The sequence below is a fragment of the Diabrotica virgifera genome, chromosome 8 (assembly GCF_917563875.1).
Source record: "Diabrotica virgifera virgifera chromosome 8, PGI_DIABVI_V3a".
Lineage (NCBI taxonomy): Eukaryota > Metazoa > Arthropoda > Insecta > Coleoptera > Chrysomelidae > Diabrotica > Diabrotica virgifera.
This window is the reverse complement of record NC_065450.1, coordinates 72,943,746-72,959,775: the sequence shown is the minus strand read 5'-3', so window position 1 is coordinate 72,959,775 and position 16,030 is coordinate 72,943,746. Positions and strand designations below refer to the sequence as shown.

Genomic DNA, 16,030 nt, shown 5'->3' with positions numbered 1-16,030 from the left:
CTTCTGTCATATGTTGTATAATCTGTATATAATATTTGTATACACAGATTGTACAACATATGACAGAAGCTCGAAACAAATAACAATCGATGAAAAGCCCTATTCTTTTATTTTTCCGACTGTATATACAAAATAGATCAATGAAATATGCATAAAAAGAAATTGGCACAAAGAGGAAAGTAGAAATTATTTAAAAGAAAAAAGTAGTAGAAACATTATACTATACATAAGCACTTTTTATTAGCACAAATTGAAAAATATTTCCAAACGCTATCAGATGAGCTGCAGCTTTAAAAAATTATAATGTTCATAGAATGGATCAACTAAAGACTAGAAGAGACAGAATCAAAAACTGAGAACTCAGAGACCGCAATGGTTTGGTCACGTTAGACATAGAAATGAAAACTATCTGAGATGAAGGATAGAGCTGTTAAAAGTTGATGGAAGGAGAGGTAGAGGAAAATTGAGGAGAAGATGAAAAGACTGTGGTAGGGGATTAAAGAGAGAAAGGTTTACGTGAAGAAGACACAATGGACAGAAATGAGTGGCGAAGAAGAATAATGAACAGCGACCCATAAAAAGAGAAATTCTGAGGAGGAAGAAGAAGAAAGTATCAACTAAAGAGGTTTAGAGCCTTAAATAACAATGAAAGGTAATGTAAGTAAAAGAAAGTTTGACAAGCTAGTAGTAATAAAAAGGATTCAGGAAACGATTTGAAAAAAGTGTTATAAAGCTATAGCTGAGAACTTAATAGAATAAGTAATAAATAATAATAATAAGTAATAAAAAGAACCAGGAAACGACTTGAAAAAAGTGTGATAAAGCTATAGCTGAGAACTTAAACAAGAAGAGGATAAAGAACAGGTAGTAAAGAGTTTGTAACTTACGTAAACTTAACACTTAACCGGCATTACATTTTTTTATGTCTTTCCATTTCAATGTTAAAACATTAGAGGTAAAGAAATTTTTTTAAACAATAATGAGTTTTATTATTCTACGTTTAATTATAAATCAGTTTCAATGTTATCTTTAACGAAAAGAGATCTTCTCTAACGAAGAATATTAATTTTAAGTTCTATAACAATTGTACAGAAATATCCGAAACTTCAAAGGTCACTCAGGTAGCAAATCAAGGAGAAGGGACTTCAGTTGAACGCGTTGGTGCAAAGAGTAAACATCCATTTAAAATGCATTGTGCACGAAGTCAGTGGTTTTGCGACATTGCCAGATCAAATCGTCGAATTGTTGTTTATTTATAATACGTTTACTATTTTTTAAATATATATGTACATTACAAGTGCTGTGAAAAATAGTGCACGATTCCATGAAATTATACACAATGTTTTAAAATTTACGCAGGAGGAAACAGAAACAAATTTTACTGTGAAACAGGTAACAAATAAAAATCCGAAAAACCTTTGAAACCCGATTGATCTGACAACGTCGCTTTACCAAAACTTCTGATCAGTCTGACCTTGCGGTTTCAGATATTTTTGTCGAGTTGTACACTACTTGAATTGTTTCTCTTAACATTTATTTTTGGTAGGTAGCTTAACCCTCTCACTGCTACATTTTTTTTTGGAAGATATGCCCAAGTGCTCACTTTCTACTGGCAATGAAAGTTTCAATGTGCACGTGTCACGGATCTGTGTCACTTGCAGTGTTTGATCACTCAGCCGGCACGGATCAGTGTCATGCGCAGTGAAAGGGTTTTCAACTCTAAATTATCTATTAATAAGCGTGTACTGGGAAGTCAGCGTACCAACCAAATGCTCCATGGTCTCCAGTATGTGCTCCAAAATCGACTGCATCGTGGTGACTCCCACCTGCGGCTTGCCTCTGTGCTCGGATGGAACTGGGATTTTGCACTTGGTCTTCCACGTGTGTTGGAAACGCAGATGAAGACAGGATCATAAGGAAAGATAGAACCATAGCGAATATCTGAAAAGTAACGATTTACGAAGAATTAATATTTACAAATCAGAAGATACACTAATTTTGCTTATAAACATCGTTTAAATGTGACAGTAAAATTTTAAAACAACAATTTACTTGAAGGTATCAAGTCTAATATTCTAAAACGCACATTACGGTTTGAGCGAATGTTGTATCAATTTATGTACCTATATTGTTCTGAAGCTATTTTCTTGTGTTCTTACAAGTGACGGGCCGGATAGCTCAGGCGGTAGGATGTCTGACTTCCATGCAGGTAGGCCGTGGTTCGAATCCCAGTGCCGGCGAGAAAAGCTAGACATTTTTAAAAATGTCTATAGTCCCTAGTTCGACTCGGCCTGAATAAAAGGGGACCTTGGGTAAAACCAGGGGCAATAATAGTCTGTTGAAGCGTAGCACTGGCCCTGTGGCCAGCCTAGCGGTATAAAACGGGAGACTATTATTATTATATGTGACTGGTGAAAATTGAGCTTTTAGAGGCTATAACTTCGTTTTTCAATACCATTTATACCAGCGGACAACTTCCTAATGGTTGGTCTAATCCACTGTTTATAGCTCTACCTAAGAAGACAACAGCAAAAATCTGTGCTGATTATAGAACCATAAGTTTGTTAAACCAGTTATTGAAAATTTTTCTGAAGGTAATACATGGTCGTATCTACAATAAATGCGAGGAATACCTGGATGACACACAGTTTGGTTTCCGTAACGGGTTTGGAACGAGAGATGCATTGTTTGGAATGAACGTACTTGCTCAAAGATGTCAAGATATATCTGTAGACATATACTGTTGTTTTATTGACTTCCAAAAGGCATTTGATCATGTTAAGCACTCTATATTGATCGAAGATCTAAAAGACAGGCTTGGACGCCAGAAATGTTCGAATAATTGCAAATTTATATTGGAATCAAACAACATCAGTTTTAGTAGATGGTGTGGAATCACAGGCTTTTAATATTAAAAGAGGAGTATGGCAGGGATGCCTCTTGACACCCCTGCTTTTCAACGTTTACACCGAAATAATTTCCAGAAAACCACTTTCTGAAAAACAAGAAGGAAGTGAACGGTGAAGTCATCAATAATTTGCGATATGCGGACGATACAGTACTCCTAGCTTCTAGTCAAGAAGATCTGCAAACACTACTTGATAGTGTCGTTGAGAACTGTAGGGAGGCATGTCAGGATCTGAACATACGGAAAACCAAAATACTCGTAATAAGTAAACAGAAGCATATAAAACCGTCTATATATGTAAATAATACCAAACTTGAGCAAGTTGATAAAATCGTTTACCTTGGACAGCTACTACATTGCAACGCAGAAAGTCACGGTGAAATTAGATCTAGGATAGACCAGGCTAGAGCCGCGCGCTTTTAGAAGGATGTCCAAGGAGTTATGTAACAGAGACCTAAAATTGGCATTGAGGATGCCTACTTCGCTGCTACGTGTTCTCGGTTTTACTTTATGGTGTCGAGTCCTGGACTGTGAATAAAATCAATCTAAATCGCCTTGAGGCTTTCGAAATGTGGTGCTATAGAAGAATTTTAAAAGTTTCCTTGGGTGATGAAAGATTCGAAACTCCAAAATTCTAGAACGTCTCAGCAGGACTACTGAGATCATAAAAAGCATCAAGCAGAGAAAGCTTGAATATTTCGGACATGTAATGAGAGGTCCCAAATATAGGCTGCTACAAAATATTATGCAAGGAAAAATAGCAGGCAAACGCAGTCCAGGACGAAGAAGAACCTCATGGTTGAAGAACTTGCGAGATTAGTATGGTGTTGATACAATCATGCTATTTAGGGTGACAGTGAATAAAATTAAGATAGCTATGATGCAGTGGCGGCTCGTACCACTTTAAGAAGGTAGTGCCAGAATTCGGACAGCCGCCAAAATTTTTAGTGACGGGTTCACGATATTGTCAAAAAAGTTATAAAACAAAAATTAAAAAAAAAATAGGCGCTGACACTTTTACCTTCTGTATCTTATGTATATTTATCTGAGGTGCCAAGAAATTGTTCAAAATTTATCAAAACAGTTCCGTAAATTCATTAACAATAAAAAACTCTCAATTTACAACCATTATTTACTGCTAATATTACTTAGCTTGTATTACGATTTAGTCTCTATTTACAAAATTATAAAAATAATACTATTTCATTATTTACACATGCACAAAGTTGTGTTAATACCACTTTTAAAATTTACGATACATCCTTCTTGTTTTTTTGGTTGCAAAGTTTTCAATGACCTTATTATTAAAATTATCAATACCATTTACAAAATGCTTTTCTGCAGATAACATACCTAAGCCGTTCTTCTTTCATTGTATTTTTAACTAATGTTTTAATTTCTTTTTAACATCGAAAAACAGCGTTCTGGTTCAGATATTGATATAGGAATGGTAATTAATATGTTTAAAAGTTTAATAGTTTCTTCCAATGTGCTTTTTAAACCTTCTACACTAAGAGCCGCTATAGGTGAAAATTCTTAATCATTTTAGGCACGACGGGACCCTATAACTTAAATAGTAGAACCTAAAAGAAAACGTTTGAGCACTGTGCCGTCACTTTTCAGTGGCACATGCGTCTACAGTGGTGCATCAAACTTTCCACTTATGGACGGGATACATAAATTAAAAAATACCCTCCCTCATTACCAGAATTTAATTCTTTTCATTTTTTTAAGTTTTAGGTGATTAAGACATAAGATTCATCGTAATTTTAACCCAACACCCCCTTCTCCCTGCCCCCACCATCAAAAACTTCATTTTTCAATTTTATTTTTTTTTGGTGGGATGCAATCAATTTTAAAATTTCAAAAAATTTACGCGCATAGTTAAGGCTTTTATAAAACACGTCTATTTTTTATAGACCTGTAGGCTGAGTGTACATAACCTCAAAAAAAATTTTAAATTTTTTTTTTTGAAAAAAAGTATAAACTTTTTTTTGGGGATAGCTGCAGATCTAATTTTTTCTTAGTCTTGTGTATTTTATCAAACACTATATTTCTAATTTTTTTCAGATTTTTCTGTAACGTTAGTCACCTTCAAAAATCCAAAAAACTGTTTTTAAGGGGGTTTTGGGGGGTTTGAACGTGTTTTACTGATTTTTAAATATTCTAAAGAACTCAGTTACTTCAAGTTACATATAACCTATAAAAACAAAATTGATTTGATATATTATGAAGTCTATAAACTAGGGAAAATCCCCCAAAACCCCCCAAAAAACAGTTTTTCGGATTTTTGAAGGTGGGGAGACTTACGAAAAAATCTGAAAAAAATTAAAAATATAGTGTTTGATAAAACACATAAGTAAGAAAAAAATTAGACCTGCAGCAATTCCTCAAAAAAAGTTATACGCTTTTTTGAAAAAAAAATTCCTTTTAATTTTTTGAGGTTATGTACACTCTACCTATGGGTCTATAAAAAATAGGCATGTTTTATAAAAGCCTCAACTATGCGTGTGAATTTTTTGAAATTTTAAAATTGATTGCATCCCACAAAAAAAAAAAAATTAAAACGAAAAATGAAGTTTTTGATGGTGGGGGCAGGGGGAAGGGGGTGGTGGGTTAAAATCACGATGAATCCTATGTGTTAATCACATAGAACTTAAAAAAATTAAAAAAATTTAATTCTGTTAGTAAGTTCTGTTAACTTTTAATTTATTTATCCCGTCCATAAGTGGAAAGTTTGATGCGCCACTGTCGACGCATGTGCCACTGAAAAGTGACGGCACAGTGTTCAAACGTTTTCTTTTAGGTTCTACTATTTAAGTTATAGGGTCCCATCGTGCCTAAAATGATTAAGAAATTTCACCTATAGCGGCTCTTAGTCTATTCCTCATTTAATAAAACTCATAGCGGAACAGCCCCAGAGGTAGTACTTAATTCGTCTACTAATACAGTACTTCTAATTCAGCTTTAAACCGAGTTTTGTTTAAAAATTAAAATTGTCTCCATGTTTCATTAAAAAATGATTCGGGGAACCGACGTTTGTAAGCAGAAAACTTCTCCGACATAAATAAATTAGAAGCAACTACATGTCAGGAGACGGTAGACCTTTGAAAGATCGGGAACTTTAAATATTATGAACCTTTAAGTCTTTGTCTAATTCGGCGCTAAAATTGACTAGTTTTTTAAATATGCCTCTATTTTGTGATTTTTTTTTGTCGTGACCTCTTTAAGCTAACTCGAAAGCTCCACAAAACCTTATAAAATTTGTAAAGAAAAACCACCAAAAGAGTTTTTTAAGATAGGTACTAATCTGATTCATTGCCAATTAATAAATTAAACTTAAGAAATAATCAAAATATTATTTATACTACACCCACGATCATGATGCACTAAAAGTTTAATAATAATATTTATTATAAATACAAAAACTTTAACAGAAAATAGACATAACAAAAGCGACAAGCCAGCACTTAAAGAAACTCAAAATAAATAGATACCCTTGTGCCCGGCACGAGATTCTCATTTAAGGTATACTAAATAGTCAAATATAGCTCTTTCTCTGTCACTTATATAGGATGCTCGTAAAATCTTTCTCTTTTCAGCCGTGCCAGTACCAATTTTGGCTCAAGATTCTCCAGCCGAGTAATCTCCGCTGTAAGTGGCAGTGATTGTACTACGCGCACAGTTGCCAGATTTTATATAATTTATGAAGATAAGAAGAAATACACACAAAATTAACAGGCATTAGAAGATTTTAAAAATAAAAAATATGCTTCTGCATAGTTAAGAAGGTAGTGCATGGCTCTATGGCACTAGCTCACGGGCCGCCACTGTTATGATGGTAACCAACGTTCTGAAAGGGCATGGTACATGAAGAAGAAGGTGAAAACTGTCACTTTATACAGATAAGTATGAGGTATGGCCACTGAAAGAAAAAACACTGGCAACGCTGAGAGCAATAGCAATGAATTTTAGGAGAAGAGAGGCAGGAAGACCTAGAAGAGAAATGATTAAATTATCAACGAATGCATTGGAGAAATAATGAGAATCAAACGAACAATCACAGATGACTTATCAATCAACAAAACAACTTATCTGGTTCGGACATATACAAAGAATGGATGAACAAAGAATACTAAAGGAAAAACTAAAATGTTAACCAGAAGAAAAGAGAAAACGGGGTAGATCGAGAACAATTAGGAGAAAAAGAATTGACAAAGAGGTGGGAGAAAGAAAGAGAAGAGCACCTATGGACCAACCGGACGAAGAGGCGATTGGAACTAACGGAAGTCGGAAAATGGCTGAGAAAGTTATAAATCGACATGAAGTATTAGGATAGAAGAAGAGTAGCATACCCCATAAAATGCTGAAGTAAAGTTTGATGCCAGAACAAGCCAAAAATGCCTAATGATGATAAAGAAGAAAAAGCTCGTGATAAATATCAATATAAATATATTTATTAACACAACACGCCAACAAGGTTTTTCTTAATTAAAAATAGGAATTTGGCATGTGGAAAACTCTCTATCTCGTTCACGTTAAAACACAACTGATAAGTAAACGACCTAATAAACTTTGCTGAATTGGGTTTACTCATTTATTCGTTTACTTTAATAAAATTGATCCTCTAGTTCTAGTTCAAGAGCACATAATTAAAGCTAAAATACCATACAGTTGAGGCCAATAAATTAAATTAATTAGATCTCTGGACATCAAAGTGTAATTTTACAAATGTATATTGCATTTCCTCAGTTAGAATGCCAAAAATAAGTGGAGTGTGTGAAGTAGAAAAATGTTCTTTATTCTTTGTAGTATGTTAAGGCCGCTTACAGACGAACCACTTTTTGAAGTCGAAGTCGGCAGCAAAAAGTCGAGCGTTTGTGGTTGTCTGTCGCTACTTGAAGTCGTCATTTAACAACAATGCAAAACGTATTTACTTTTCACACGGGCGTTTTCTCGACGGCACTACAACTTCTGTCGTCGGTTGTCGCCGATCCCAACGGCTGACTTCTCAATAAGGGCCAAACCAGATGGACCACTCTGCAGCGCTACTCTGTGGATCCACGAAGCAGCTTCCGATGATTGGCCGCATGCCCCGCGCACTCTAATAAAAAGCATGTAATCGTATTTATTTTACTTCCATTTTGTCAGAGGCGCTGATGTCGGCATTGTGATTGGTGGAACATGACTTTTGACAAATCCTGCACTATCTGTGAATCTGTGTTCAGTGTTCGTGTTCGTTCGTTAGTTGTCGTTCAGTTATTTTATATGGTCGGTTATGTGATGTGTTTGTGTCACCATAAAAAGCTGATATTCAGTCGTGTTTTTTGATATTTTTGTTATTTTGTAATCGAGTACCTTTTTAAAGGTAAGTTTTTCTGATTGTAAGGTAGAGATTTTCTGATTGTAGGTACTGTTTATCCAACAGTTTTAAAATACACACTTTATTTCGCGTTTTGTTGTTAGGTCTAATGGCTCCGTTCAGCTGTTGTGTGCAGACGGTGGAAAAATTCAACAAGTAAACATTTATTTAATCTAAATTAAATACTCATATTTCTATGTAAACTGTCACATTATTGTATAAATAAATAAGTAAGAAACAAAAGTTGTCTGTGTTTTAGCTTTATTGTCCACTTGAATAAAATATTAAATATTGGAAGTACCGTATGGAGGCTATGTACCTAGCATGGAGGCTAGATTATGGCACCCTTCCTATCCAATCAACAATAAGAACGTTTAAAATTTCACACCTATCATATCATGTCGAAGCTACAGACCACTTATGTGGAGGCCAGATTTGTAGTATCCTTCCAATTAACCAGGTGCTGAAATTGACAGAAATACGTGACATATTTTTTGAAGGGTAAGATCGCATTCTACCCAATCACACAACACTTTTTTCTATGTTTGACCGTGGGTTCTTATGTGAAGTGGACGTTGCACCCCAGACGAGCGACTGTGGCCAGCAGCCACAGTCGCCGAACCTCACTGTTGGTGGCGTCCACTAGTGGCAAAACCCATTCAGACGGACCACTTTTATAGGCGCAGATGTTTACGAGAGTTTATAGGGTGAGCATCTAAAATGAATTTCGATTCGGAACGGTTTTTGATTTAAGTCCTAAACAGACCGGCTATATGGGATACAAGAATCTGAGGGTAGATTTATAGGGCATTAAAAGGAAAAGCGTGGGACGTCATCTTTAAATTATTTGTTTCTGATTTTAAAGAAGGAAGCCCTATCGAAAAGAATAAATCCCTTAAGCAATGTTTTCTCTATTTATATTTACATTTTATTATACATTGGATGCATTTGAACTAAACAAAACAAATACTCACAATCTTGTTTGTTTATTTATGTTAAATAGTGGGGTACCATCCTAGGCCAAAAAAGGTTTTATTGTTTGTTGTTGAAAACAAAACGATAATATATCAGTTAAAAGAGGGTTGCAAGCTAACATGTTTAGATATATTCAACGTCATCATCTCCTTAAGGGCCTCTTTCACTCAGTTGTTAGCTTGTATCAAACTATTTTACACCTGTAGGATACCAGATGTACTGGTTGATTTTTTATGCGCTTCTTTCTGTGATATAGCTGTTTTTGTCTAGTTCTTCTTAATTCCATTTATGGAGTTTATTGGTATTTTTTAAAAGCGTTGAAATTTTATAAAATATTTAAAATAATGGACATTACAAACACTGATTTTGACGAACACACTTTTTTAAAAAATATTAGCCGCCAAGTTTGCAATCATTTGAACAAACTTACTGTTTTTTCTCACCCATTATATTAAACGCCGCTCCCTTCCAAACGGTCCACTTCGCAGCGTAGTTGCCGGCGCTAGAAAATCTCCTGTTTCAGCCACTCTGTGGAACCACAGAGTGGTCCCGTCTGGTTTGGCCCTAATTGTAGCGATTCTCTTTTTACACGAAACCACTTTGAAACGCCGGTAGCAGCAACACAAGCAATGTTTCTTCGTTCGAATTCATAATTAATCTGCTTGTACTGACTACATTTTGTTGCCGCTGCGCTGTTAACTACAAAAAAGTCAATCAGAACCACAGTAAACGCCGATACTAGCGACAAGCCAGCGACTTTTTGCGGTTGGCTTCGAGTTCAAGAAGTGGTTACTTCAAAAAGCGGTTCTGTCTGTAAGCGGCCTAACAAGACGAATAGAGACTTATAATGTAGCTATTGAAATGCACTTTTGTTAAAGTTTATAGCAATTTTTTAATTTATTTTAATTAATGTAGCGCAAGGTACTAACAAATAATTGGTGGTCTGTGTTATGCTGGAATCTTTAGTTTATGACTGTTGTATTGCTAGTGTGTTTTTATAGGTAAGCTAAAAGCAATTTTTCATATGTTTATGTAATTTTGCTTATTTCCCTGTGTCAAATTACTTTAAACTATTTATAATAGAAATAATTTACAAGTATTACCAAAATTCATTTATTATACCTAATGTTTATGGAAAAAGGTGATTTATTGTGTGCCTGAGTAAAACAATTGAATATTATCTATGCCTTCAGATAAGAAATTCATTACCAAACGCACATGTTTTCCTTATAATTATCTATTAATGTTGTTTATACCTATCGTTTAGCAAAGTTTATTTTTAGTTTTCATAGCACGTGTGTATCCTAAGAACTTCCTATTCAATTCTTCTTCGTTTTAGGGTTTAGGCATGAGCTCTCATTAATATTCAATCCATATTTTTATAAGGCGTCGTAATCTTTTTTCTTTCAGTTGATTTCTGTTTTAATAAATGAAAGCTCATTTTGTGAGAATTCTTATTCTAATTTACTCATCAACAGATTCCTATTTACAAAGACCAATGGTAATATTTCTGTAGATTTATCCAAGGGTATCCAACTTGACTATGACTTTGTAAACCTTCATTATTCTTAATTGCCTCCTTCTTCTTCTTAACGTGCCATATCATGTCACTTTGACGATGGTGATCACGGCAAAACTCTGTCTATCTTGAGCTATTCTAAACAGTTGTTTGACTCTCCGTATCCCGGTACTTTCTCTGACTTTCTTCATCCACGAGGCTTGTTTTCTACCAATTTCTCTACGTCCGTTGATTTTATTCATCATAATTAGTCGGATAGAAGCATAGAGAAAGCGATGTTAGGAGTAAAATTAACAGACAAAAAGCAAAATAACTGGGTAAGAAATAAAACAAAATTCAAAGACGGAGGACAACATATAGCTGGGCTAAAATGGAGCTTCGCAGGTCATAACGCCAGACAAACGGACAATAGGTGGAATACCACGATACAACAATGGATACCATTAACAGGAAAGATAGCAAGAGGACGACCACAGATGAGATGGGGAGATGACATTAGAAAGATATGAGGAGCACACTGAAAACACAAAGCATTAAACAGAAGCGAATGGAGGAAACTGGGGGAAGCCTATGTTCAAAATTGGACGAATTAAAGGGCAAAAGAAGAAGAAGAAGAAGAATTAGTCGAATATTATATTGCTTTTCCTGTTTTATATGTCTAAGATATGCTATTTTACTGGATTTGACGCTATCAATCAGCTGACAAGTAGATTATGTTCTGTCAAGAACTGCTTCATTTTTCTGCTTAGCAGTCCTCTAAGCCTCTAAACGATTACCTAATAGTAGATATTTTCAAGATCCATGTTTCGACAAGGTACAAGATAAAGCAGAACATTGCGTTTTACATGTAGTCAATTAAGCCAGGAAAGGAAGAAGCTGGTAAAATAATAGGAAGAATCAAACCAGAAAACATAATAAAGAAAGTCATAGCTAACAAAGAACAAACGGAACTGAACAGATGGACAGAGACAAAAGCGACATACTAGAAGTTACACTCAACAAGAGTAGTTCCACTAAACCACCAGAAAATGCTATAGAAGCTTTAAAAAAATGCTGAATAGATCACCGCTACACCACTGTCATCAAACACAAAATTCGAACAACACAGAGGGCAATGGAACGGTCCATGTTGGGATTAATCCTAAGAGACCAAATTAATAACCAACACAGAATTGCGCCTTAGATCGGGAATATCCGACCCAATCAAAAGAATATCGACCTTGAAATGGAACTGGACAGGGCACGTCCAAGGCCGGGACTACCATTGGGGCAACCGGGGCAGTGCCCCGGGGTCCCCGCCCAAGGGGCCCCGCAGGAGTCCCCGTTGATTGGCCGAGATATTACATTGATTGACAGATAAGATAGATTTTAACGAGGAAAATAAAAATATGTATTTTGAAAGCCGATCCCAACAAAATATTTTCAAATGACACAATTTTAAAAAGACATTTTAAAAATAACGCAACATAAAGTTTTAATTTTTCACTGGGGAAATTAGTTCTTTCGACTAAAGTGCAATTGCAATAGAACAGGGGCCCCTGAGGCCTGAGCTTAGCTGGAGCCCCCGATACCTTAACATAAAAATTGCCATTGCAAACCTAAAATGCCATTGGAAGAGGGGGCGCTGAGTTACGGCCCCCGAGACCTTTCGTAAAGATATAAATTGTTACTGAGGAAATTCGTTACTTTGGCGAAATAAAAACTAAAATGCAACCGGAACAGGGGCCCCAGGTCCCAGCTACTTTGTCTTAACCAATTTACTCCAGACCACATCTTGGTATGTGAAAGGAACCAAATGGTACCACATATTGAAAAGAAAGATAAGGGTTATATAGAATCAGCACATTAGGATCAGTCCCACCAGTACACTGACCAACTTCACAGAGTGTGTTTGGCTCACACTGCAGTTGCTTAATGCATCTTAAGGTGCATTTACGTTTGCTTGGTTATTCGTTTGCTACAAAGTAACACTATTTACATTGTAGCGAACGAACGCATTCGTTGATGACATGTCCGCAATGCCATATACAGATGATATGTAATCATTAGCGCTGTTAATTTTATAGTTATTGCAGGACATGTTGAAAACAAAAGAAAGAAGAGTGTGGTGTTCACGCAGGAGGAAAAATGCGTTTTCAGTGGGTTAAATATAAAACATTTTTCCGAACTCTCCCCACCTCCCGCTGGGGGGTACATTCCCCAGACAGGACGTCTTTCGAAGTAAAGGACGACCATCAACAAGATGGACATATGACCTGAAGCGGATATGCCAAAATTGAATGCAAGCGGCTCAGGACAGGAATTTGTGGGGTGAACTACGGGAGGCCTACGTTCAGCAGTGGACAAGTACAGGCTGAATGATGATGATGATGATGATGATGATGATGATAATATGGATGTTTAGTGGGTAAGGTCAAGTTGGAACACTTGCGTGAAATACCTGAAGTCCCATACTACTCTACCGTGAAAGTACTGACGCGACGCTAAGGTGAACGTGAGCGTAATTTCATAAAAAAAAATATTAAAAATAAAAGTGTTCACATTTCATACGGTAGCTATATCTGTAGAATGTTATTATAAGAAAATGACCCCTAGTATAAAAAAATTGAATAAATTGATGGATCGAGCTCAAATGTTAAAGCTTTTGTTACGCACTACAATACTTCCTTTTGTAAGCAATCACAAAAGTTCATTTTTTTAACAGCTTCAAACTCTTAATGTCTTATTTTGCTGTTTTTGATGTAACAAATTAATTAAAAACGTAAAATACGCCATTTTGAAGGTTTCCTATCTCTTAACAGATAAAATGTTACATAAAAATGCTACTTAAATGCATTCATTTTTTTTCGAATCCTAAAAAAACTAATAAATATTTTGAAAAATTTAAACGCAGGATGAAAGGACTAAATTATAACCGAGGCCGAAAGTCCCTCAGAATAAATAAAAAGTTTCTTTTGAATGAAATATTTGAAATTAAAAATCACACTCATTTTTTTTTCACCTCTGTAACTTACTAAAATAAACTTTATAGAAGTTTTCAGGGACTTTCGGCCCTCGGTAAGAACGTATCTAATCTTTCATTCTGCGTTTAAATTATTCAAAGATACTTATTAGTTTTCTCAAGATCGAAAACAATGAATCTCATTTAAACAGCATTGGAGCCGAAATTTTGCGATTCTTCCCTTAAGATTAGTAAATTTGTAGTATTTACGAATTTCATGGTGCACGTTCAAACATCGATACAATCGTTTACTTGTTTAATGCTAGAATAACTGTGACTTGTTAGTCTATTGTCTATTTCTATTTATATTGTAAAATGCGCCATTGTAAAACGTAAACATTGTAAAACATTGTAAAATGTTAAACGTAAAATACGCCATTTTGAAGGTTTCCTATCTCTTAACAGATAAAATGTTACATAAAAATGCTACTTAAATGCATTCATTTTTTTCGAATCCTAAAAAAACTAATAAATATTTTGAAAAATTTAAAGGCAGAATGAAAGGACTAAATTATAACCAAGGCCGAAAGTCCCTCAGAATAAATAAAAAGTTTCTTTTAAATGAAATATTTGAAATTAAAAATCACACTCATTTTTTTTCACCTCTGTAACTTACTAAAATAAACTTTATAGAAGTTTTCAGGAACTTTCGGCCCTCGCTAAGAACGTATCTTATCTTTCATTCTGCGTTAAAATTTTTCAAAAATACTTATTAGTTTTCTCAGGATCGAAAAAAATGAATCTCATTTAAATAGCATCGGAGCCGAAATTTTGCGCCTATCCCCTTAAGATTAATAAATTTGTAGTACTTACGAATTTCATGGTGCACGTTCAAAACTCGATACAATCGTTTACTCGTTTAATGCTAGAATAACTGTGACTTGTTGGTCTATTGTCTATTTCTATTTATATTAAAGAAAAAAAGTATAATAAAACCTCAACATTTGTATTATACTTTCTCTGAATAAGCCACAAAATGATCGAATTTTTTTGTCGACGGATCGCTCGTATTTGAGATTTAGAAAGTGAATTAGGTTTTTTTAAGTGACAATTTTTTATAGGATTTTAATTTTGTAGTTAAAATTGTCCGTATACAAAGTGCTGCGGAATACTGGGGTTAAACAATGGATATTTTATTTAGTGTATATATTTCTATAAAAGTTATATTAGTTTCGGATTTGTTCATGCTATAAACCTCTTGTTTACTTTATTCATTCATTCATTAATTACAATCCCTAGGGATTATAGCTATCGCCATGGAGCTTAAAATCCTATTCTTGGGTGAGGTGGATTAATCCTCTGTCACTTACAACTTGCTGTGTGTCTTTACCGTTCTCGTTTGTGACCCTTTTCTATTTCTTCCTGTCCTTGCACTAAACTTTCCAGTCTTTCACATTCAATGCTCTTATATCTTCTTCTATATCATGTAGCCATCTTCTTCTGGATCTTTCTCTACACCTGGGCCATAGTGGTGTCCAGTTAGTTATCCTTCTCAACATATCTAATTGTGGAACATCTCTGTATATGTCCTATCCATTCTAAGCTAAGCGATCTGTATCTGACTGTATTTTCTCTCTTTCATTTAATTCTCTTTTTAATTCTTCTTCAATTCGGCATTTGTTTTCATTCGTATATCTCCCTCTCTTGTTACATTGTGGCCGGCTATCTTCGTCTTTCTTGTTAGTCGTTGTTGTTTCCATCCCATATGTAACATCATATTTTATTAAGGTCTTATAAAAGTTCATCTTGGTTCTCTTACTTAGGGTCTTGCTTCTCCGCAGATTTCTATTCATTCCATATGTTTTTTGGCTTTCAAAATTCTTTTCTCTGTTCTCTCTTTTCCGATTTTTCCTATTGTTACTCCCAAGTAGCTAAAGGTGGATACAGTTTAAAATTGATGGTTCTGTGCTATTAGATATTTCTGAGTTGTGTCTTCCTTCCCTATCGTCATATATTTTGTTTTGTGCTGGTTTATCTGTAGCCCTATTCTCTTCGCTTCCTTGTCTAATTTTTCAACTGCTTATATAAGTGTCATCTTCGTCTTCGCTATGATGACTAGATCATCTGCATTATGCTACTAGTTGAAGTTGATCTGTAATAATGTTTTTGTTTGTCCTCCTTATTATTACTTCCAACATCAGGATAAATAGTGTCGGTGATATAGAGTCACCGTGTTTCACGCCTTTGTTTACATTGATTTCGTTAGAAGTTGTTCCGTTGAAACTGATCTTTGCTGTAGTGTTCTTTAGGCTCACTGTTAGCATA

The 16,030-nt window shown here is 35.0% G+C and overlaps 1 protein-coding gene across 2 annotated transcripts; it reads right to left on the bottom strand.

Annotated features, from left to right (window-relative positions):
* Nucleotides 1-540: 540 nt before the first annotated feature.
* LOC126890679 (uncharacterized) lies at nt 541-14,652 on the bottom strand. 2 transcript variants are annotated; one of them, XM_050659803.1, is made up of 2 exons: nt 14,579-14,652; nt 541-1,941 (listed from the first exon to the last, which is right to left on the bottom strand). In XM_050659803.1, exons 1-2 carry the CDS (start codon nt 14,585-14,587, stop codon nt 1,732-1,734), a joined length of 219 nt encoding a protein of 72 aa, XP_050515760.1. In that variant the 5' UTR covers nt 14,588-14,652; the 3' UTR covers nt 541-1,731. The 2 variants fall into 2 exon arrangements, with proteins under 2 accessions (XP_050515760.1, XP_050515761.1); XM_050659804.1 differs by lacking the exon at nt 14,579-14,652 and adding an exon at nt 13,976-14,015.
* Between the last annotated feature and the right edge of the window lie 1,378 nt (nt 14,653-16,030).